This window comes from Tenebrio molitor, chromosome 8 (assembly GCF_963966145.1).
Source record: "Tenebrio molitor chromosome 8, icTenMoli1.1, whole genome shotgun sequence".
In the NCBI taxonomy this organism is placed as follows: domain Eukaryota; kingdom Metazoa; phylum Arthropoda; class Insecta; order Coleoptera; family Tenebrionidae; genus Tenebrio; species Tenebrio molitor.
This window is the reverse complement of record NC_091053.1, coordinates 3,752,712-3,776,218: the sequence shown is the minus strand read 5'-3', so window position 1 is coordinate 3,776,218 and position 23,507 is coordinate 3,752,712. Positions and strand designations below refer to the sequence as shown.

Here is a 23,507-nt window from a genome sequence, read left to right as displayed (position 1 = left end):
TTTTAGCCTAAGCGAAACGGGAGAATTTCAACACTGACGACCATTCGATTTTTTTCATACCTATCAGGAAAACTACTTGGATTAAGAAACATGTTCATGTATTTTAACAACAATGAAAGAAAACGAAAACAAAAGTTTAGACAACCACCAACACGGAATTAAAGTCCTTCTGATGTGGTTCAGATAATTCTTACATCTACTTGCATAATTATGCAATTGTTGTGAAATTGCCTACCTACATAATTAACAATACTGTAGGAAAACTGTTCAGACAATTTTATTTTTATAATGATTTTGTTAGTGTAGGTTTTTCGTTACAAAGAACTAAAAATCCAATTCTGATACTCTAAAATGATGATTCTTAGTAAAAGTACCGTATTTTACTCGCGAGTAATGGCTATTATCCTCTATTAAATGCTCGTTAATAATATGCTACTAACTAGGTATTAAAATTTTAATTCCTATATTATTTGATGGTATATATTGAATTAATTAAAGTCACACCTGCAAGCACTATGAAATTATATACAGGGTGCATCTGAAATACGTGTGTTAATTTTAACCAGTGGAAGAACTCGCCAATTTATGAAACCTTTCTCTATAACATTTTGCAAAATTCGCAAAAGTGTAAATCAATAAAACATTGACGATTATAAAAAATTTATTTTGATGTAATGTTATCGCGGTCAACCCACAACAACACAAACAATCCATAATAGAACGCAACAGCAGCAGGAAACAAACTGTAGATTAGATACCGAGTTATCAGTTTGATTTCAGAAAGCGAAAGCATTTTTCTGTTTGATTTTTGTGCTGCAAATAAATTCCCGTTTGTAGTCGTGACCAGCACAACAATTCCCGGGTGAACCGAGTAAACAAAATCATTCCCGACAATCACTCCCAACAACGAACCTGTACTAGTTGCAGCTAATCCCGCACTTGGAATAAGCCCATCGTAAACCGGGAATAGCTTTCAGCGATTCCGGGTGAACCGGTTGCCAATTCAATCAACCAGAATCACGGGATTTTATCAAATATAACCCGTTTTATCGTTAAAACATACACACCGGAGCCCTTCCGGCCTATTTACTTGGGAAATTTTTCGAAAGGCTCGCCCTAACAATCCGCCCCGGCATTTTAACGCCCTCATTTACAGTTTAATTTCGAATTTATATCTTTCGGGATTTTACGATGCTGAAATATGGCGTAAATACAACAATAAAAATCCAGAGGATTTACACGTTCAAGGGATGATAGAAGCCGGTCACGTGGACCAGCCTCTTTATGTTTACCGACACAAGAAACAGGAAATTTGGTTGGGGCGCTCTCCTTTTCAAAACCGACCGAATGGGATCTCGGAGGCGAAAGAATCGGAAGAGGTGTTAGCCCCAATTCGCCCACGCGAATTAATTAAGAAACAGAGATTAGGACCGGCGATTACACCCAGTTTGTAAATGGGTAAATGAGCTTAGGTTTGAAATAGTGGAGATTTCGCGACAAAATGTCAAACTGTAATCCTATATCTCTGACAGAGGACGAAGGATTAGCTTTGCGTCTCGTAAACCACGGTCTAGTCGGGCTTGGATCGAATTTTTTAGGCGCCAACCAGATTAATCCGTTGCTAAATTAATGGTGTATCTGTTTGAAGTGGCTCGGGGCACAAAATGAACTTATTTACTTGCTAATTAATTAAGACCCCCGCGATTCCAACATTTGCGAGGTTTTGTTCAGCAGGTGTGGCGCACTCGAAAACGAACCTGATGGATCATACGGGATAAACTAATATTAAATTTATACACGGGAGCTTTTAGGGTTTCGGCTCGATCCTTTTCCGGGAGAAAAGTCTTTACCGGAACGATCTTTCTTTGCTCACTAATCTTCGAGCTTTAATGGACCTTTGGTTGAAAACCCAACCTGTAAGGTAAACAATCAAGACAATTGTTCTTCTCTTTTAAAAAAACTACCGAAAATATTAATTACCATCCGGACGAGTACACTTTTGCACATAGAGAGTGAGACGAGATCTCACCTGGATGGATAAGAGAGTACAAAAGAAGATAAAAGCATTTTGCCCCGTACATTCTTAATGGATCAGCTCCTCCAGATAAAAATATTCCGTTTGTTACGTCCTCTCATGATACTATTCACATGCAAGATGGTGCAACTTCGCACGCTACCAACTCTATTAAAAACAACGAAATTAATTCCGTCGAAAGCGCTAGGTGTTGAAAACGTGAAAGAGCAAAAAAGCTGAAACAATCCTCGCGAACAAAAGGACCGAGACGAAATTCTATTAGAAAACTTTAAATTGTAGTCGATATTTCAAGTGGCTTTCTTGCGAGCTTTCGTTATAGAATAGATCGGGGAGTGAATTTTTTGCCGTTAAAGCCATTTTCATCAATTATCGCTAATTTGTTCAAAAACTGAAATTATTCTTGTTTCGTTTTACGAGTTGTTCTGGAAACACGTGAGAAACTGAGAGACGAAGGTTGTACCTGGTTGGATCGATGGCATCCTTTTTCATCGGTCCGTTGATCCGAGCTCGGGAGAAAAGGGACTTCACCCCTTTTATAATCCGGGAAAAGTGTTCTTCGAGAATTAACTATTCGAACCTTTTTTGTAAATAGTGCATGATAAAGACGCCCTCCTGGTCTGGTGCTTCCGGCGGCTGTATTGAAATATCGGAGCTGGAAATTGCTATTAAAAAATTGACGAGGTTCTAGTCCGACACCGACCGCTTCTGCACGGTTTTCCGGATCAGTAAATTCACCCTCGAGACTGGAGATATTTGTTTTTTGCCCTTAATTGCCAGTTTTGTTAAGCACTTAACGGAAAATTGAATTTCGAACATAATTAAAACCACACTTCCATGAAATTAATTGTCCCATGGTTCGACGTGAAATATCAGTACATCTGCCCAACTCCGTCCATGCAACTCCGTCCCTGGTACCGAAATTGTTTTACGAGATGATCCAAAAAAAGGAATTTTAAACACGTTAAATTGGTCTGTTTGCATGACAGTTAAAATAAAGATTAATGTTTCGCGCCTGATGAATTTACAAAACGACGTTTGTTCCCCGACTGGAATTCACCTAATATTTAAACTTATTTAACCCAGGAGATATCTTTTTAATATTCTTAACATTAATCCCAATTATGAGGAGCGGCAAAATTCCGAATTTACTCCGCATTATGTATAATCGAGCCGGTTGACAATTTAATGGTAAAAAATTGCGGAAAAATATTAATTTTTCTCGAGGGACGCAATTTTCCTTCTTCCATCTTAAAGAGCAAATTAACAAACCAAGTTGATTGACGACAGTTTATTAAATTAATAATAGATAATGCAAATATTTGAATATGTTCATGTTAACTAGACCCCTCGTCATTAATGATTACTTCGTTAACACGATGGCAATTAAAAATGTACAAAAAAAGTACATTTAACCAGAGTTAGCAGCTCATTTGGACGAACGAGTTTCAGATTTGGACTAAAGACTAAAAAGACCAAAACTCACATAACATTGCTTTGAACGCAAACCGTATTTACGGGGGTGCCGGCGCGGCGGGGCTCTCAGAGGTTGGTGACTCATTCATACAGGAACCCTTCAAAAACCAAAATTAAACACCGTTCACGCTGTTTTGGCATAATGGCAGGTCATGATTTATTTTTTTAACGTTGGACACACTGTTTGATTTCCGCCACTAAAGTGCCTGACATGCGGACCTACCAAAATGAACAATAACATGTTGCTGAATTTCCCGCGATGAGTATTCTTCTATTGCACTAGTAAAACTGACTATGCACTAGGCATTGGACGCTGTTTATAACCTCAAACTTAGAAAAACGTAACCTAATACAATAGACAGATTTACTTCCATGACCTCCACTATGCCAAAACTACCTGAATGCATTTTATTTTTAATCTTCGTTCATGACAACTATCGTAATAATGATATTACGACTGGATTTTTGAAGTTAACCCACGCGTTTTCAAATACATATTTTGTTTTTCACAGCCGCTCTTGATTACACATTTTTTTGAAACATATGGTTAACAATACTAATGTAGCAAAAGCAGGAAAAAGTACAATATCCATTAAGGATTTTCCCTTTTGTTTAATGTTTTTCCTAAGTGTACATTTGAGGTAAATAAAATGATAAAACAACGAAGCCCAAAGTGTAAGCGTGAGGAAAGAAATGATCAATGTTTTATTCAAGCAAATTGTTCCATTCATATTTGATAACTGTTCTAAGCTGATCTAGTTAATGGATCATTACCATATTTTGTAATGGTTAATTCAGTCCCTTACAGAATAAACAGAGATTAATTCTCACAATATCAGTTTCAAATGACAAAATTGAAAGTGATTACAGGATTACATAGTGTCAGTACATCTATTTCCAGATATCTGACCGTTTGAATTTCAGATGTTTTCTAAATCAGGCTACAACATGACAAAGACATGATGAAACCTGGATATATGCATCTAAATAACGGGTGACTATTAAAATTTTCACTTGGAGTTGGCTTTGAACGAGTTTTTACTTTTTCTGTTACTTTAGACACACGTAAGAACGAACGACAAATGTCAGTCAGTTCAATTGAAACATAACCTATAATGTTAACTATAATGTCAAACTTGTCAGTGTCTAAGGTGCAACGGAAAACAAAGAATGTTCCATAGCCAACCCTAAGTGAAAATTTTAATAGTCACCCGTTATAAAATACAGTAGTTACAGTGGATCCTTCGCACATACATTAATCCACTTAAATCCACGCAATCTCGAATCTAGCAATCTAGAATCTAACAATCTAGAATTTTGCAATTTAGAATCTACCAGGTGTTCATTTAAATTTTCCGTCAAAGTTGGCGTTGAATGGTCGATTGTGAACAGGCCACGGATTACGGATCACGGATCAGCTGTTTAAATCTAACTTCACTTTTGGCGTTGGTTGTGTTTTTCATTTGCAGACTGACGGGTGGTGCGTTCACAATCGACTCTTCGACGCCAACTTTAACGAGAAATTTATATGAGCACCGAACATTTACAGTCTAGCAATCTAGAACATAAAATGTATCAATATAGAATCTAACGCCCGGCAATCTGGAAATTATCAATCTAGAATGTATTAATCTACAATCTAGCAATCTAGTATGTAAAATGTAACAATACAGAATCTAGCAATCTAACACCTGGCAATCTGGAATCTAGCAATCCAGAATCTATTAATCTACAACCTAGCAATCTAGAATCTATTAATCTATAACCTACAAATCTAGAATCTCATATCTAGTGTAGGAAAAAAATGAATTTGAACCCGTGCCTCTCAAAATTGGAAATTATAATTCACTGCTTATCGAAAAAGCCCATTTTGTGAACCTGGAGGATGAAATCATCACAGAACACACCTGCCTGGACCCGACATATTGTAATTTCATTTATTCCAGACATTAAAACCCTTTTAAGGCGCCTGAGGTACACATAGCACACTTTTGCATTGATATTCCATTGACATATAACAGACAAAATGCATGGTTTAGCCATTGAAAATTTATTTTAGAAGCACCTCAGAAAGATAATATCAACAACACTCTCCCGGGAATTCATTGACGAAACCATTAAAATGTCAACGATATAAAGACTTTTCATTGACATTCATTGTTTCTTTTCTAAAAAATCAAATAGAATTGATCTAGCTCAGCAATGTTACCTCTGCTTTCCATATCAAGATCAGGTGTCAAAAGCATAACCAAAATAATTTGTTCCACCGTGACAAAAAAAACTTGAGCATCAACAAATATTGTAACTTCTTCTCATCGTACCATATCCACCTCCTTGACTCAAGTGAATATTCTAGATGAAGAGTAGTTCACATGATCATCATAATAAAGTTTCCTCTCAAAACTTTTTAATATAAAACTTGAAAAAAAGAGTTTCATCTTCAGTCTCGACATTTGTCAACAACTTTCTGTTTCAATTTTTTCAATTTAAGAACCAAGTCGCTGCAACGGTCACTTCAAATTCTCGTCGGTCACAGTTTTAAACTGGTTGAATGCCGGCAACGATGACTCCTAACCGGTCGATGGAGCTCGCGGGAGATGTTATCGCCTTGACGTGAACATCCTTCCAATTCTCTCCTTGTATGAATAGTGTTCGGTTACTGTACTTTACACGAGTTTGCTTTCATAACAAAATCAATGGGAGTGAATGCCATTTCCGTCTAATGAGGACAGACGTGCACATCTCTAATTTCTTCGGATATAGAAACGATAACGTGATATCTAATCTAAAACTTTGTTTTCCGATTCGGTCAGGTTCCATTGTTGTGAAATGCTCCACTCATAATTTCCAACAAAATCGACGTCACTTCCTTCCGAACCGCAAATGTTCAAGACCGATGATGTTAAATCATCAATTCTTTCCTGACCCTTTTCACCAAACCCTCCTCGCATTTAATAAAACGAAACGTAAGTGAGAAATTTATGGTTCGTTGTTGGATACTCGAGAGAATTGTGAAAATTATTACAAGAGTGTATAAAAATATAGCTGGGGCGATCATTCTTCTTTCTTATGGTGCCCGTTAGCAGCATCCAATTCTATTCACGTGTAGATAATAACAATGAAAGTATTAATTTTTTATTCCTCTTTACACGTCAGATTTTTGCACGATAAAAACACCTTTGAACAATTTCTCTAAAAGTCTTGCCAACAAGATTTCACTTTACGGTAAACATGTTTAACCGCTAGCAATAGCGTTGCATGAAGTAGAGCATGAAATGAAAATCATTAGGGGTGTGAACCTCTTGGGAGATAAAAAGAATTCAATATAAAAGCGATTGGCGAACCTATTCGAATCGTTCTTATGTGTATTTTGTGACCAATCAAGTGTTCCTCGATTGTAATGTTGCACCCTTACAAAGAACTAAGGTCCAACTATATAATAAAAATTCATCCCCCAAATAGATTTTATTCGAGCGAAACTTCCTAATCACCCCAACTCGAAACCAACTTCAAAACGTACTTAAACCCTACAAGTGCATCAAATCCCCGGAATTAAAAGAATATCCCGAAGACTCCTTAGTCCTTACACCCATCAGGCTCGGCTCCGACTCGCCGCACTTCAGATTAATAAATTAACATTAACCCCGCGTTAAAAGCCGTTTAGTGATTGCAGCAAAACTTAATTTTCCTCCGTTAAAGAAATCCCAACTTATTCGCATCTAAGCCAGGATTGAAATTAATAAAGTGCACCGCCGTTCAGCGTCACACCGACGACAGTTACGGAAATAAGGGAAAATTGGTACGACCTTCGTGTTTCTACCTTCGGTGCTGCACCCTCATGTTTGTCCGCCGTACACGAACATGTTTCAGATGCTAATTTAACGATTTCGGTGTTATTGTGTGCCTGAAGATAAACCGCACAAGCACATTAAATAAAATCCTCTTTATTGCCTTTTCAATACACGTGTAAATCGGGGTTTAATTATGTTGCTCGGCGATTTGGCTTGTCTACGCCGGGTTTTACTACACGGCAAAATGCACTGTAAAACACGCGATCTCAATCAAACCTTAACATCCAACAAGTAGGATACTATTCGCGACTCGTTCAAATGGAATTTTCTGTTTTACGAAAAGTCTACACCTGAACGATTTTTCTTTTTTTTTCAATTGAAATTTTTTTGTTGTTTACATGGTGGTTCTATCGGGTGTTCATTTAAATTTCCGGTCAAAGTTGGCGTTGAAGAGTCGATTGTGAACGCACCACTCGTCAGTCTGCAGAGTAAAAACGCAAATAATGCAAAAAGTGAGGTTAGATTTAATTAACTGATCTGTGTTCTGTAATCAGTCAAAGTACATAAAGTAATCAGTGGTGCGTTCACAATCGACTCTTCAACGCCAACTTTGACCGGAAATTTAAATGAACACACGATAGAAGAATGCAGTTCATTTAGTTCCATTATTTTCTAGATTTTAAATTCCCTCTTTAAATTTATTTATTTTTAAACGAGCCTGCTTAATGTGTGACAAATATAATCGATTCGTAGTCTTTACCGTGGCCTAGTCTCAGCTCCTGAAGATTATTGATTGAACAACGGCAAACTTTATAATGACAAAACTTTTCAGGTTCTGCAACTGTTATGTAGGTTGCACCAAAGATTCATACATGAAATAAGTCTTGTTTTTCAAAAAAACACCTTTATTATTCTTGTCATTCAAAGTACGAAGGGGTACTAATAAATAGTTAAGTTAGAAAGATTAAGTGTTTTTGAAAGCAGAGGGAAATTCTGAAGGCTTATTGACAACACAAGTAGATGAATGTCTTCCCTACTTTACAATCAAAAACTGTGTTGCGGTTTAAATGAGGCAAAAAGAATTAAAGACGAGCACTCGTATTTATACTGGGTTATCCGGCTCGAAGGACCAAAAAAAAAAGTTATTTTGACTGATTTTGAATCTGAACCGGATTTATCTTTTGCGCCTCCAATATTTTGAACAGAAGTTTGAATGTGAATACAGATTCTACGTGCTGACTGCTGAATATGACTGAGTGAATTATTTACACGGAGAAACTTATCTAAACTAACCGCCACTAACACAACTGGCGTTAAATTTTGAACGAAGCGCCCTAGTTGGTGGTCGTCTTACAAAGCCGAATAATTCTCAAGGACTTGTTTCTCAAAATGCAACAAGCCTGAACAGTTACAATGAATGAAATTTGGTTTCACTGTTATGACGCAAAAAACGTCAAAAAAATGAAAAATGCAAGCTGTAAGCAGAAATACATAAAAGAAAAGAGAAATTTTGCTGCTATGTAATATTGATGTTGCAAAGTATGGTGTGCGGAAAGCAGCATTTGGAACAACTGATCATCCATCATGCAGTCCTGAGCAAGCTGTTAGTGAGATCTTTCGATTAAAATATTTAAAAAGTTAGCTATGGGGTAGAATATTTTCAGCAGAATGCGAAATTTGCTGTTGATAATCATTTTTTAAATAAACCTTCCGATTGTTTTTTGCGAAGAATTGCAAAGGCTTTGTGATCTTTCTAAATGCTGCATTAATGTTGAAGTACAATATTAAAAAAAAGAAAATTAATTAATACATCTAGAAATGCTCTAGGCTTACTTTTCAGCCCCCGCATGTCCTTGTGCTGTTTTTAATCGGAACTAGATTAAAGTATGTGGTCTGGTTTCCGGTTTATAGTACGCACATTCAACTTATCAAATCAATTCAAGGACAATCTTTTAAGCTTACTGTGCCGATGACTTTCAATTGATGAAACATATCCACAACGAAGATTTGACGCATTGCTTTTTATTAAATCGATTTTTCTGTGAATTATAACTACATATAATGAAACAAGCTAAAGTAAAATTACATTTTTTAGTTCCTCAGAATCAGATAAATGCTTGTCATACTTTCCTGAAAAAATAAGTGTACAGTCAAGTCATCCGAAAGAACAAACTTTGTTTCATAGATTAGTTCATATTACTTTAATTCAGGATTTGAATATTTGTCATACATAATTTGACACTAAGAGAATTACATACAGGTGTAATCGAAATACACGGAATAATTTTAACCACGAGCTACTGGCTTCATGTTAGAACTCGGAAAAAATATTTAAAAAAATTTAATTTACCTTCGAGGTTGTGGGACAACGTAGAAGACTAAAAGCAACTACGAGTATAACAAATTGTACCTCAAAAATTAAATGTCAATTTATGTTTTGACAAAGAATTTTTTAAATATTTTTTCTGAGTTCTACATGAAGCCAGTAGCTCGTGGTTAAAATTATTCCGTGTATTTCGATTACACCCTGTATTTCTAAAATTGTGACGAGATCTTTAAAATTAGTACAATTCACCAAAAATCCAATATGTTATTGAGAGGTGTAGTTTCCATTTGTTTTAACTCTTGCACCGATTAACCTGCGAACCAACTTTCGTTTTGCATTGTCCCAGCACCTCACTTTTTTTACCATTTCCAACCCAAAACGTTCAGCCGATTCCTCATTTCCACTGCAGGAAAGCGCTTCGTCATCTGTGCACGATTTAATTCTCGTTCCACTGCCGCCATATTTGCCACCGGAAATACCTGAACACTTGTTATTATGCTCGACGTTTCGATTAATCAGCGATACGCTAGTCAAAGGTGGTTGGTATCAGCCGTTGTAGGGCGGCAAAGGAGCATTTCCATGGAATATTAATGGACGAGAAAGGAGAAACTCGAAAGCCACGAATTCATGTTTCTATTTTTATAATGTTAAAAGTACGGGGACAAAAGCTCGAGCCGGAAACGATCGATAAATAAAGTTTCAGACCGTTGCAAAAAGTAGCAGTTCTAAACATCAACAGTTTTATAACCGAAAGTGCGGCCACGCTACACGCCATAAATCCCATCCGGTACGAAGGACCATATCACCTGTCACGTGACACCCACCGCCGCCGCCGTTATTAATGAGCGACAGCGTTATCGAATTAGATAACAACGTAATAAGAGAGAAATTGTCGACAAAAATCGATACCGCCATCAATTTCGTAAACAAATTCGTTGCAACCCGATCCTGCATCGGACTCTCAATCTTTTATCGAGCTTCCGCTGGTTCTTTTTCTTTTCGTTTTTTTTTGTGGAAGTCCTTACAAGTTCTAAACGAATGAGCTGAAATCACGCACGAGATTTTAAACGGTCACGCACCGAACATGTATAGTCTGAGTCAAATTAAATGACGAGCGTGTTAACTCGTTTTTCTTGTTTTGTAGCAGTTTGCCTGACGTTTGGCCGGTGTTGTGTGGACGTTGTTCGACGCCGCCACCGACAATTCTCCGTCCAATCGTGGAAAGTAAACCAATAAAAAGTTGACATGTGCTTCGCTGATTTCGTGTTAAGAAAAAAGGAGAAAATATCGCGAAAACGGTGGAATTTACGCAAGCGGAGTCACCGATAAAGCCCCAGCTTAGGGAGTGGGCGCCTTCCGAGTCCGAACGACTCCGAAATACCGGATTTTACACTGTCAAATGTTGTCAAGAAAAGTGTTATGTGGAAATATGTGGGTTTTTTCGTTTAAACGTCTTTTCCAATGCTCATTCACTACAAACAATAGTCAGTATTTGCTACGGATATCATTATTTTCCTTAATCCTCTTTATACTATATCATAAGCGAGAACGAGACAGAAGCTACAACGTAAAAATAAAATAATATATGCAACTTGTGTAATGTGTGTAATGCTGACTATTACTTACAAGGATTAAGTTTGCGTCACAAGTCCTACGACTTTTCTACACAAGTGCTGTAATCCTCCTAATGAGTACAGAGCGTACTAAAATGAACTCTGCTGTATTTATATAGTGAGAATATAGTTGATTACATTGATTGACTAAAAAAATAAAATGCCAATTTAATGTCATTATTAATGGGAACCAAATTATTATTACCAAACATTATTACATATTAATAAAAAAATGTATATTATTTAATAGTGGTCCATAAAATATTAAACATTTCAACGTTTTTATATACTCCTATCCCACCTCCACCCGGCGGCACGGCAATTTTGCCGGAGTACATACACTATTACGGATAATACTATCAAGTAATAGTGCAGTGCTTATCAACATAATTACCGGCGTCTCGCCTCCGCATTTTGACTTTTTTGTGTTTTATGTTCTGTGTCAATGTTAAGGAATTTCCTCACGATGTGACATGAGTATAATAATATACCTTTTTGAATTTCAACCACCAATGTGTTCTCTAAGTCCAAAATTTTTAAATTTTTAAAAAGAGATTGGGGTACTATTCCTGTTGCTGAAATTATAAATGGTAAAATCGAAATTTTTTCTAAACACCAAAGATTTCTCATAGCAACGGAGAGTTCTAAATATTTATTAATTTTTGTATTATATGTCTGTGTTATATTGTGTGAATTTGGAACAGCTATATCTAAAAGATATGCTTGCTTTTGTTGTTTATTTAAAATAATAATGTCTGGTCTGTTATGCTGAATGTGAATGTCAGTTAAAACTGTCCGATCAAAATATAATTTGTAATTGTCATTTTCTAAACAACTTTCTGGTTTATAAATGTAATGTGGTTGTGTATCCTTTAATAAATTGAATTTAACTGCTAAATTCATGTGTATAATTTTTGCGAATATATCATGACGTTTTTTATATTCGCTTTGAGCCAAAACGGTGCAAGAAGAAATGATGTGTTCAATGGTTTCCCCTTCAGTTCCGCAAATCCTACATTTATCAATGATCGATTGTAAACCGCATATGTGTTTTTTATAATTTCTTGTATTTATAACACGATCTTGTATTGCAAATATAAAACCCTCAGTCTCAGGATGAATATTTGATTTTTTAAGCCATGCATGAGAAGCTTGAATATTAATTTCTGGCTGTTCTAGCTCTTTAAAATATCTCCCATGTAAAGACTTTTGTTTTATATTTGCTATAGTGTCAGGTATATTTGGCTCAACAATATCTGAAATTATATTATCACTTAAATTTAAAGGTGTGTAGCCTTTATCCGCTGAAACCAAAGCATTAAAAAAAGTGTTATCACTAGCTCTATTAAGAAAATAATTTTTTAGTGAAGCAATTTGATTATGTTGTAGAATTTCTACATTTGAAAAACCCCTGCCACCATTTTCGCGTGGTAAATTAAATCTTTCAATAGCAGATTTGGGGTGATGTTTACAAAATTTTGTAAAGAGAACTCTAGTTTGAATATTTATATTCTGTAAATTAGTTTTGGACCATTTTATAATACCAAAAGAATAGGTCAACAATGGAACAGCATATGTATTAACTGCTTTAATTAAATTATTACCGTTTAATTTTGATTTTAAAATAGATTTAATTCTTAAATAAAATTGTTTTTCTAAATTTTCTTTTATAATTGAATGTTGAATATGATTTGATTGATTAATACCTAAATATTTATAAAATTCTCCTTTATTTAAATTTTTAATTATTTCTCCTTCTTTAGTTATATATTCTAAATTTTCGTAATGACCGCGACATATTGATTGCGTTTTACACTTATCAATACCAAAACTCATGCTAATATCATTTGTGAAATTTTCAGTTATTGTTAATAAAGATAAAATGTGATTCTTTTTAGATGCATAAAGTTTTATGTCATCCATATAAAGAAGGTGATTTAATTTTGATAGTGTGGTATTATTATGTCTAATATTAAAACCGTATCCAGTGCTATTTAATAGATTTGTCAAAGGATTAATGGCTAGACAAAACCATAAAGGACTTAAAGAATCTCCTTGATAAATTCCCCGTTTAATTTGAATAGGCTCGGATTTTAATTTAGTATTGTTTATTGATAAATTTAAAGTAGTTCTCCAAAATGTCATTACATGTGATAAAAAGTTAATCAAATCCAAATTAATTTTATAAATTTTAAGAATTTTAATTAACCATGAATGTGGTACTGAATCATAGGCTTTTTTGTAGTCTATGAATGCGGTATAAATATTTCTATTATTTTTTCTAGCTTGTTCCATTATTACCGTATCTATTATAAGTTGTTCTTTGCAACCAAAACACTCCTTAACACAACCTTTTTGTTCTTCATTAAGTATATTTAATTTTTGACAATGGTCGTAAATTATTACTTTAATGCAAGATGTCATAATTTTATAAATTGTAGGCAGACATGTGATTGGCCTATATTTTGATGGATTTTTAGTATCGGAATCTTTTGGTTTCAGATATGTTATACCATGGGCCAAAAACTCTGGAAATGTGTTAGGTTCCCTAATAAATCCGTTAAAGTGATATATATTTTTATGGCACCATTTTGTTTATACATTATTCGTTGATTAATTGATTTATTAAAACATTAATTTTTATTATGTCTAGACAAAAATGAAATTGCTTGAAACAAACGAGAAAGTATCCAGAATATCAAGAATATTCGTTCATCCAACACCTGTTTATTATGAAGTCATAATAATGCCGATTTTGATTATATTATGAGGTCTATAAAACACTAGTGGACTAATGAACTCATAATGAAACTGTTTTTATAATTAAACAGTTTAGAGAGAATTGAACAGTTTATTGAACATCAAAAAATGTAATACATAAAATTCGAATTATATGAAACAGGAATCTCAGATGAAATCATTTGTTGAGGCTTACGTTAATATTTATATTAAAAGATAAAATACATTTTTGAGTTTTGATGATGTTTTAAGAACTGTTACAGAAGGAGGTGTTAGATAAAACTATGTATTACACACGTGACTTATTTGCCTTATAAGACACTTATATAATAAATAGCTATAGATTTCTCACAATATGCCTAGATATTTATAATCACTGTCCCAGCAACTATATTAACTGGTTATAAATTCATTGTAAATTGTATAAACTTTTCCTCCCAACACACATTTTACAAGCGAAACGTGCTGTCAACCTCTCACAAAATAATGTCCTGACAAATTACTTCTGATAATTTGAAAATTCTCGTTGCAGAGAGCTCCTTTGAAGTCGTCGTTTTTTAAATATTTTTCAGGACCAATTCTACCGTGCAATAAACATAAAAAAAATAAAGTTTGCCATGTACATAATCAATGCCACGCAATTAGACCGGCGGATTGCTTCACAATACGTTGAAATGGAAAAAAGAAAAACAAGACCGTTCCCTTATCGATCAGCTCATTAGGAGTGAATAAAAATTTTTCATGTGTTTACTCTGTCACGCCGGACCGAATCGATCGGTCGCATTTCGATTATGAAAACCCCCTCGCGGTGGGGTTAATGTAATCGGTTTAGTGCGAAACGGCACGGAAAGTCGTGCTTAAAAAGATATTTGTATTGTGTTCGAGTCGTTTCCTGCAAACAACCGACAAAACATTATTTACATTAATCAAAAGTCGCTCGGCTAAGAATAACAATCCGTTACGCAGGTATCTCATCTCGGGATAATTCCCAGCCCCAGAGGAACAATCCGAAGGACTGGAGCACCACTTCAAAGCCATCGCTTTATTCTCTCGTCTTCACTGCTTGCAATTTGCACCACTAGACACGATCGCTAAAGAGAACATATTGGCTTTGTTATAACCTATTTAATCATTCCGAATCTGGTACATGATACGTCGGTAATTTAATATTCGGGATGCAATCAGTTCCCTGTGCACCACCGCTGGCTAGTACGGCACAAGGTAATTGTATTTGTTAGGGGTGCAATGGGGAAATGCATTTCGCTCATTAAAAACGTAAACGGATTAGTGCACGTGTATCGGCTTCGATCTGACCAAATGTCGGAAAGAATCTTCCGACAAAATCAAAAATTGGATGGAGCTACGACGCTGAATGTTAATCGACCTATTAACATATGTTTAATACATATTTAGTGAAATTGTAATTTTTAAATGTGCTGCAAAAAGTCTAACAGTCACGAACGACTTAAAATTGCGAGATGATTAATACGTTTTATCTGATAGGGCACATGAAATAAAATATTTATCTTAATAGCAGACCCCACGTAATTAATCCATACTGAAAAATAAAATTTAGTAAAAACAGAATGCGTAGAATGAAATGGACAATTATTTGGCTCAACGTAGAATAATAGTGAAAAATGACTAGAAAAATAAATTTTTCTACTTTGGTATCATAAGTGAGTCTTTGTGAAATTAAAAGTAGTGTCACAAAGGAACTTTTTGTGAAATTGTTTTTGTTTTTTTTTTATACGAATTACGTTGGTATTGCTGCAATAGCACGCTGGCCGGCAGCGGCGTCCGTCATCTCTAGCGAGCTCCTGTTAACAATGAAAACATTTGAAATTTGACATAAATTTTACAGAAATGCCGTAACTCATGCCACACAAAAGCCCCTACATTATTTCATAATTTGATTTTTGAGTATTTATCAAATTAATGCGACCAAAGCAGAAAAAATAGTATGTTACACTCGTTTTATAAGACTCCTCACTGCGTTCGTCGTGCCCCAACCAACTCGTGTCACAATCAAGCGCTTATAAAACTCGTATAATAATATACTATTGTCACGCTTATATATTTGCAATTCGATACCAAATCAAACTTTAACCTAAATATTGTATTTGAACTCGAATTTGAGTTGTGTTTAAATTTTTAATCCAGCGATTAGGTGATTTCAGCGACCTCGATCTTATAAATTCTTTTATTCACAGGACAGATTTGTGTAAAAAAATGTCATTGTATCTTAATTCGTGTTTAATTTTACATAGGTATAATAATTCAAAATTTTTTAAAAATCTTCAACACTTCAAGTGTTAATAAAAACAATTATCACCCAAGAGAAGAAATGACACATTACTCCACAGGTATATTTTAATTTTTTCGACTACCTTACTATATTTTTTTGAAAAAAAAAATTAAAGCATTAAAGTAAGCACACTTGCAGTTACCAATGTTGAGTTTTATAAAATTTTATCCATAATGGTTTGTGGTAGTGATTCTGAGGAAATTGTTTCGAAAGATATCCTCCAGCGGGCTTGATCGGCATAAATCTAGAGAGAAATATGAAATGGAATGTGATTTGCTCAAAAAATAAGCGACAGAAAGAGAATTGTCACAAAATTATGAAAGATGTCATTTTGGATTTTTTTTTCAAGCAAGCACATTTTCACGAAATGTCAAACTGATGTTTTTAATTTTACTCCCTGTAATGTATACATGGATACCTATTTGATATCGCTCACTAATCCTTTTAATTTATTTTACACCTTTAATCAATTAATAAAAATCTAAGCAGTCGCTGCAAATTATTATCGGTCATATCGAAGCGGATTTTATGCAAATAAGCGTTCCATGCATGGGTGTAGACAATTTGTGGTCTCAAACGCTACTTTGTAATAAATCATACCTCATGAATTTTAGACAATTGTGCATTTTATTATAATTATCTGATAATGGAGAAAATTTACATTCGTAAGAATGGGTAATTTACCAAGCTTTATCGCCAAACACGACGCCACTGGTAAGCAGGTTTTTCGCTGAAATGTCAAACAAACGTCAGTTTTAAAGCAACCTTGAAATAAAAGTTTTTCGATTTCGGCAAAGCTTACGGTTAAATCAATTAATTAATAATAGATTTTCTCAAAGGTAGGCAACCAATAAAACGATTGTGCATAGCAAGTATACATATGTGCACGATTAAGTTAAGACAGACGTTTCGATAAAACAAAAGATGAGGTAGCACTCTTTATTTGTTTTCTTGATGATCACTCTGTCTACTGGGGCAATAACCAATTTCATAAAATACCAAATGTGAAGGTTTCGATTTAGGAAGGATATCTTTTTAATTTTTATAAATACCACAGTTACAGTTAATGAAATAATAAAAGCGAAAAAACGATTTAAAATGAATCGATTTCTCAATGGTGGATGCGCCGGTCAAATGTTCTTTCTGCATGTACATATTTACACATGTTTTCCATAAATGAAAATGATTACCAAAAGCGATAATAACACAAAAGATCTACTTAAGACTTTGTTATTTCAAAATTTCAAATAACAACATGCTTCCTGCAAATTGGTAATTAATTTCACCACTCGTTCATTCTTTAAATTCAAAATAAACTCATCCATCACCATTGCATAACCTGACAGCTCTGAGAATAAAAAATGATTGGTACACAAACAACCATCGACTGTCGATTGCAAATTTGTTTCCGACGATGTTCACACGCACACTGACAATTTGTCAAGTGAACGAAATCGAACAAAATTCAATATTTACGCAAATTAACGAGTCGTTCTCGCAGTAACGTGCCAATCGTTAAACTTCCACTCTAACGTATAATTCCAGAAACTTTTTAACGAACAAAATGCCCTGAAAGAAACGCAATTCCTCCTCCAGGTACAGGTACGAATTTATTAATATTAAAGTGGTGATTAACGTAAAATATAATCGCAGGGGTGTTTTATAAGAGGGTCACGGATGCGATGCCTCTTAAGAGGTGGCGAAAGCGATCGGTAGCATGTGGCGCCCTCGCGTGGACAACCAGTGGTATGTGAAAGGGGGCTTAATGCACTCAGCACCGTTGCAGATTTTGTTGGAATCACAAAACAAAATTCACTTGGAATGTTTTACGCTACCAACAACAATTCAATATGTGTAAACAATCCTTATCTTTCCATTCCTCCCAGCTCCGCAACACCATTTGCATGAAACAAAATGTCGCAAAAACAACGAATTTTGAATAAAAAATTCCAACGGAATTTTCATCCGCATTCTCCGATATTTCCATTTTCCGCTCTGTTTGCCTAATTTGTTGTCTCTCGTAAACACACTTCTTTGGAACAGATAGGCTCCGTTGACATTCTTAAATCTTCTTCATTTTTCGTATTTGTTTTTTGCCTTCGACTTATTGGTTCCTGGTTCCGATATTGCCGGAGATTTGTCTGGAACAGATGTCATTTTACGCAAGCATATTGTTACGTCAGCAACAGGCTTTCAAACTTTCGGCTTGTCCTATATATATTTCTTGCAACTAGAACTAGAGGCAACTATTCGCATGTTCGCCAATCATTTTTCACCAACAGCAGTAAATCTAACATCAAGGATACGAGTCACCGATTTTGTCCTAGTTATTTTTCAGAGCTGTCTTCACACGTGCTCTTTGTCCGTTTTTCAGTGCTCGAAATGACGCCAATAAAAATCAAATCGATGCAATCAAGTAAAAACACGTCGCGTTACGGTGTTAATTCGGTAAAAGCTAATAATTACTAGGTATACAGATCGCATTCGACATTTACAGCAATTTATCATTTCTGATAAGACAATTACTTGACATGGTCGTTACGCTGTATTAGTCACGGACCCACCACTGGGAAGTAATTATCCCCCACGAAGACTTTTATTGCGACCAGACATTGATCCAGCTTCGAATTATCGACTCTGAAAGACCTGAACCCATTCATTCCGCTTCCATTACATATTTTCCTTCTATATTTAGATCTTCAATCGTAAATTACCGAAGTTGTATTATCTCGAAAACCAATTTTTTAGCCCGCTTCTGTATTAGTAAAGCTCAAATACTTTGACATAATCAAATTTAAATAAAATACGAACATATCCCCCCAGCAACGTTCGAATCTAACCTTCTCGATACCGGATTTGTCTCCCATTGAAAACGACTGGGACCCGGTTAATTAATTCACTCGGTCTGACCCAAAATCAAGAGCAAATTAATAAATTCAGAATTTCTTTGGTTGTTATGTACCTATTTATTTGATCCTGCAAAATTCGAGTTATTTGATGAGGTTTAGTCCCCAGGTTAATTAATTCAGATATTATTATTTGTTAAATCCTAATAATAAATAAATGCTTTATACGTTATAATAATAAACGTGATATTGAAGTGATAACGTGGAATAATAAAGTCGCCGAACAGGACATTTTCATCTCTGTCGAATATATCGAAATAAAATGTATTTCCGTCTGTGGTAACCGCAACTACCACAAATTAAACTGGCTTGGTGACTATTTACATTTAAATTGGATAATTAATAAGTTGTGGGCAAAGTGGAGCTATGGCGGCGATAAAACAAACGAAAATATATTTTTATTCATTTATAAATCACGAAAATAATATCCTGTCGGCGTGCTATATTGCAATAAATAAATTTCCTCTATTATTAGAGTGAACCTCGACACTCAAAACTAGTTACTACCAATAACTATGATACAATAGTTAAAGAGAATCACCATTGGAGCACATATCGGGTCTTCAAATAAATATATATTTAGAGTAGGCGTAGGAGACATTCTAATTCTTTTAACAGTGTAAAGTAATTTTTGTAGGTAACCAATTATTCTCCGGAGTTGCATAGTAAGCTTTTTCCCAATTTCATATTGTCATATTCCGTGGAGGGAGACTAGGGAAAATGCACTACAAAAATTAAAAATATTTTCTAACCTAATTTTATTTCGTTAAAATGTCAGGCGTTTCTTGTGTCATTTTCTACGCTGGAAAAATGTTGCAAACAATTGAATTTCCATAGGTCGCTCTAAATATAAATTTATTTGAAGGCCCGTTATAACAGTTCCCTCATCTCCCACTCCTCGCACGACCCCTTTGTATTGAACAGTTTGTTCCTCTCTATTAATTTTATTTTTCCCAGTTCCAGAATCCGTAATGCAGAAGCGATCCTTGCGGCCGCATCCCGGGCAAATGCACTAACTCCTCCCTCCCTATCGGAGGTCAATAATACCAACGGGGTGAGAATTAGCACCGTTTTCACCTGAACTGTTGGTCACGAGACGACATCTCCGAATCTATATTTTCCTAGGTTAAATTAAGTTCGCAGGGAGTCCTCCGAGGATACAAATAATTTGCAAGGGTTCGTCCTTAGTGGAACGAATTTAGGGGTTTGATAATTATGCAAACCTTTATGTAAGCGCGGACTACCACCCTCGGGTTTATAAATTTACGCACTTGCAATTTCCACTTCCACCCGACGGTCATAAATAAGGACGATTTTTAAACGGGGCTGGATTGTGCATTGTCGAGATAAGTCGTCGGGGGTGTCCTCGACGACCAAGATTCCAGACGTTCATCAAACGGAGCGATGCAAAAATCGGGGGTTGCGTTTATGTGTGTAATTTTATAAGCCCGACTTTTTATCCGGTGACGTTTCGGCAAGCTTTCAGGCGATGAAAGGCAAGGTGGATGGTGCTTTTTTTGTCGCGGGCTGTTAAAGGGAAACGTTGTAGTTCAAGTTTTAAAATGGCCAAAGCACTCGACTAAAAATTAACTTGAGTTTTAAGTTTTATCAAATCCAACTTGGTAATTTTATTCCTATTGCTAGGCAAGAAATGTGATTGCAATGTGACAACAATCAATAAAAACGCACCTTCCATTTTGAGAGTGATAAATATATCGGGTGTTCATTGAAATTTCGGGTCAAAATTGGCGTTGAAGAATCGATTGTGAAAGCACCACTCGTGTAAAAACACAAACAACGCAAAAACTGAGATAAGATTTAAACATCTGATGCGTTCACAATCGACTCCTCAACGTCAATCCGATATCTGTTGCTTGTTTACTTATTTTTTTTTTTTTTTTTTACTTATACTTTACTTTATTTTACCCTACGGGCTTTAAAGGATTCCTATACTTTACACAGTTCTAAATAAACTTACAATTCCAAAATCAATCTTTTTTTCTTTTTTAAATTAACCTACATTTTCTTTTATTCCCCACCCCTCTCCTTCTCTATCCTTTCCCTCCTCTTCCATACCTCTTTCATCCATCCTATCTCTCTTCCTGTTGCTTGTTTACTACAGCTACACTATTTGTTTCAACGAGTGATATTGATAAAATAGATATTGTAAAATAAAACAAATATGTTGTGTTTTCTAATCCTTTTAACAAGCCCTCGAGCTTCAGTCTCACGATTGTTTCGTGACAGTTTTTGTTGTCAAATTTCTAGGCAACAAGCTTTCGTTGACAACAGAAAACTATCACATAAAAAGCTCTTGTGTAATTATTACAGTCGAACAAGAAATAAACACACGTACATTTAGATAAACTAACATACAAAATCTTTCAGGCAAATAAAAGTACAATTGACTCGATCATAAACGATTATGATTTCAGCAGTTCTGCTGCGCATTTCAAAAGAAAAAACAAATACGTTTCTTGATCAATATAAATAACTGTGCCTGCAGCCGTACCAAAAAGAAAAAAATATGTGGAAAATTGAGAGAATGGGAGCAATCTATTCGTCAGCCTTGGAAATTTTCGGATAGGTTCTTGGAGACGCATTTCCGAAAGCCGATTCTTCAAGAAAAAGCTATTAGAAAAAAATAGATTTTGCCAAATTTGTAAACTAGAATGTTCAGAGAGTTTGCAATACGGAAAATGAGAAAATCCATTTAGACACAACTAAATTTTCTGCTTTCTTAAAAAATCCATGTCACATAATTTGTTCTGTTTTTCTCAGTCTTTCTTTTAGTCTCCTAATCTGCATTTTAAAGATCAAGCTTCTAACATCATTCTGCATTTCAATTCTACCTCAAATGCAAAGGAAGAAAACACAAAGACCAATAAATTTTCGATGAAGCAACAGGCAGATGATCAATTATGTCTAATTAATCTGATCACATTTCACCTCCTCCTACCTCACTTTTTATTTCCGCTCTTCAAATTGAGGTAAAAGTGAGAAGTGCTTCTATAGCACATTATTCCAAAAATTGGTCGCCAGAGATACCACTACCACTCTTTCTATATGATAAAATTTATATTGAATGCTTCCTGAATTGGTACAATCATCTCTTCCAGATTAAGCAGTTATTTTCAACAATTCTTCTTATTTTAATCTTCACATGCCTTCGTTGTAGAACAGTATCGGCTTAAAAGGAAGTGTTGTATCTTTACAGAAACACCCCAAATCAATGTAAAGATTAGATATCTTCGGTAGGACACCGTATTAATCAGATCCGTTAGGAAAACCAGGTGTCTGATTGGTTGGAAAGAAATAATACAATCATTATCGCTTTTGATTCCATTTTTATTTCTAATTTTCTTGCATCCACCATAACACAGATATAATTATTTCCTCTTAGGCTCTCAAAGTGAGAATTTCTTTATTGGAAAAAGGACAATAACACTTTCTTCTCTAGATATTCATTATCGATGTAAAATAGTGTTAGTGAGTCTAAACGTCAAGATGTACATTTTGATTTTTAATTTTTTTCTACAATGGTATCCTAGAAATATCTTTTAAAAGTGGAGTCTCTAGACATTAGCAAAATCTTTAGTTCTATTTAAAAAAGTGAAAAAAGTTGTGCGACTTTCTAAAAATAGATTAGCTTGTAAAACCCAGCACGTGGTGCGGAGATAGATCGATTCTACCCAAAAACTTTCTCAAGACAAATGAACCACCCCGTACTAGAGCATGAATTGTTTCCTCATGACAGACCCCAACCCCGTTTAATTACTTGTGCTGTGTAACACGTTGGCATTAGATTTAATGAACTGATCGACAACAGCAAACCGCCTAAAAATAGACCCTCCACGAGGGCACCACGACCGACCCAGCACCGCCCCTTTAAAACCGCCTTTTCTCCATCGAATCATCATCGTTGGGGAACCTCTTCGACGTGTGTCAAACCACGTCGCACCGGAAGGCTCCGGGCGCGGGAAAGCAGCATCCGGGCCCCGACCGGGTCAAGAGCGAGCTCTTCAACTAACCTGTGACACTCAGCAGCGACATCATGCGGTGAAGTTGCGGTCTTCGGTGGTGCGCTTAGTGCACTGGAGTATCCTCTCACCTCAGACACTCACTGTCACCGACAGGGGCCCCAGAGGCCCCTCTTCATGGACGCGACGGATCATGACGTCGGCACCGTTCATAACACAGCACATCACATGCCAATAGCCTGCGAGTAACTGCCGCCATCATGCGATAAAGTCCTGGAGGAGCGCGCAGAGGACGCGCGGTGACGTCATCGCTATGGCAACACCCCGACGTCAGCG

At 35.6% G+C, this 23,507-nt stretch overlaps 1 protein-coding gene across 9 annotated transcripts in view; it reads right to left on the bottom strand.

Moving 5' to 3' along the window:
* unc-13 overlaps window positions 1-23,507 on the bottom strand; it is a 307,874-nt gene that overhangs the window by 229,344 nt on the left and 55,023 nt on the right. For 4 of the 9 annotated variants that reach the window (XM_069056444.1, XM_069056445.1, XM_069056446.1 and 1 more), the window contains exon 1: window positions 23,223-23,403. The exons of 1 other annotated variant lie outside the window; for it this stretch is intronic. In XM_069056444.1, coding sequence (XP_068912545.1) covers window positions 23,223-23,247 — 25 coding nt within the window. In that variant the 5' untranslated portion in view covers window positions 23,248-23,403. Of the gene's footprint in view, window positions 1-23,222; window positions 23,404-23,507 lie in introns of those variants that run through there. 4 more of the 9 variants (XM_069056448.1, XM_069056449.1, XM_069056451.1 and 1 more) reach the window with 1 other exon arrangement.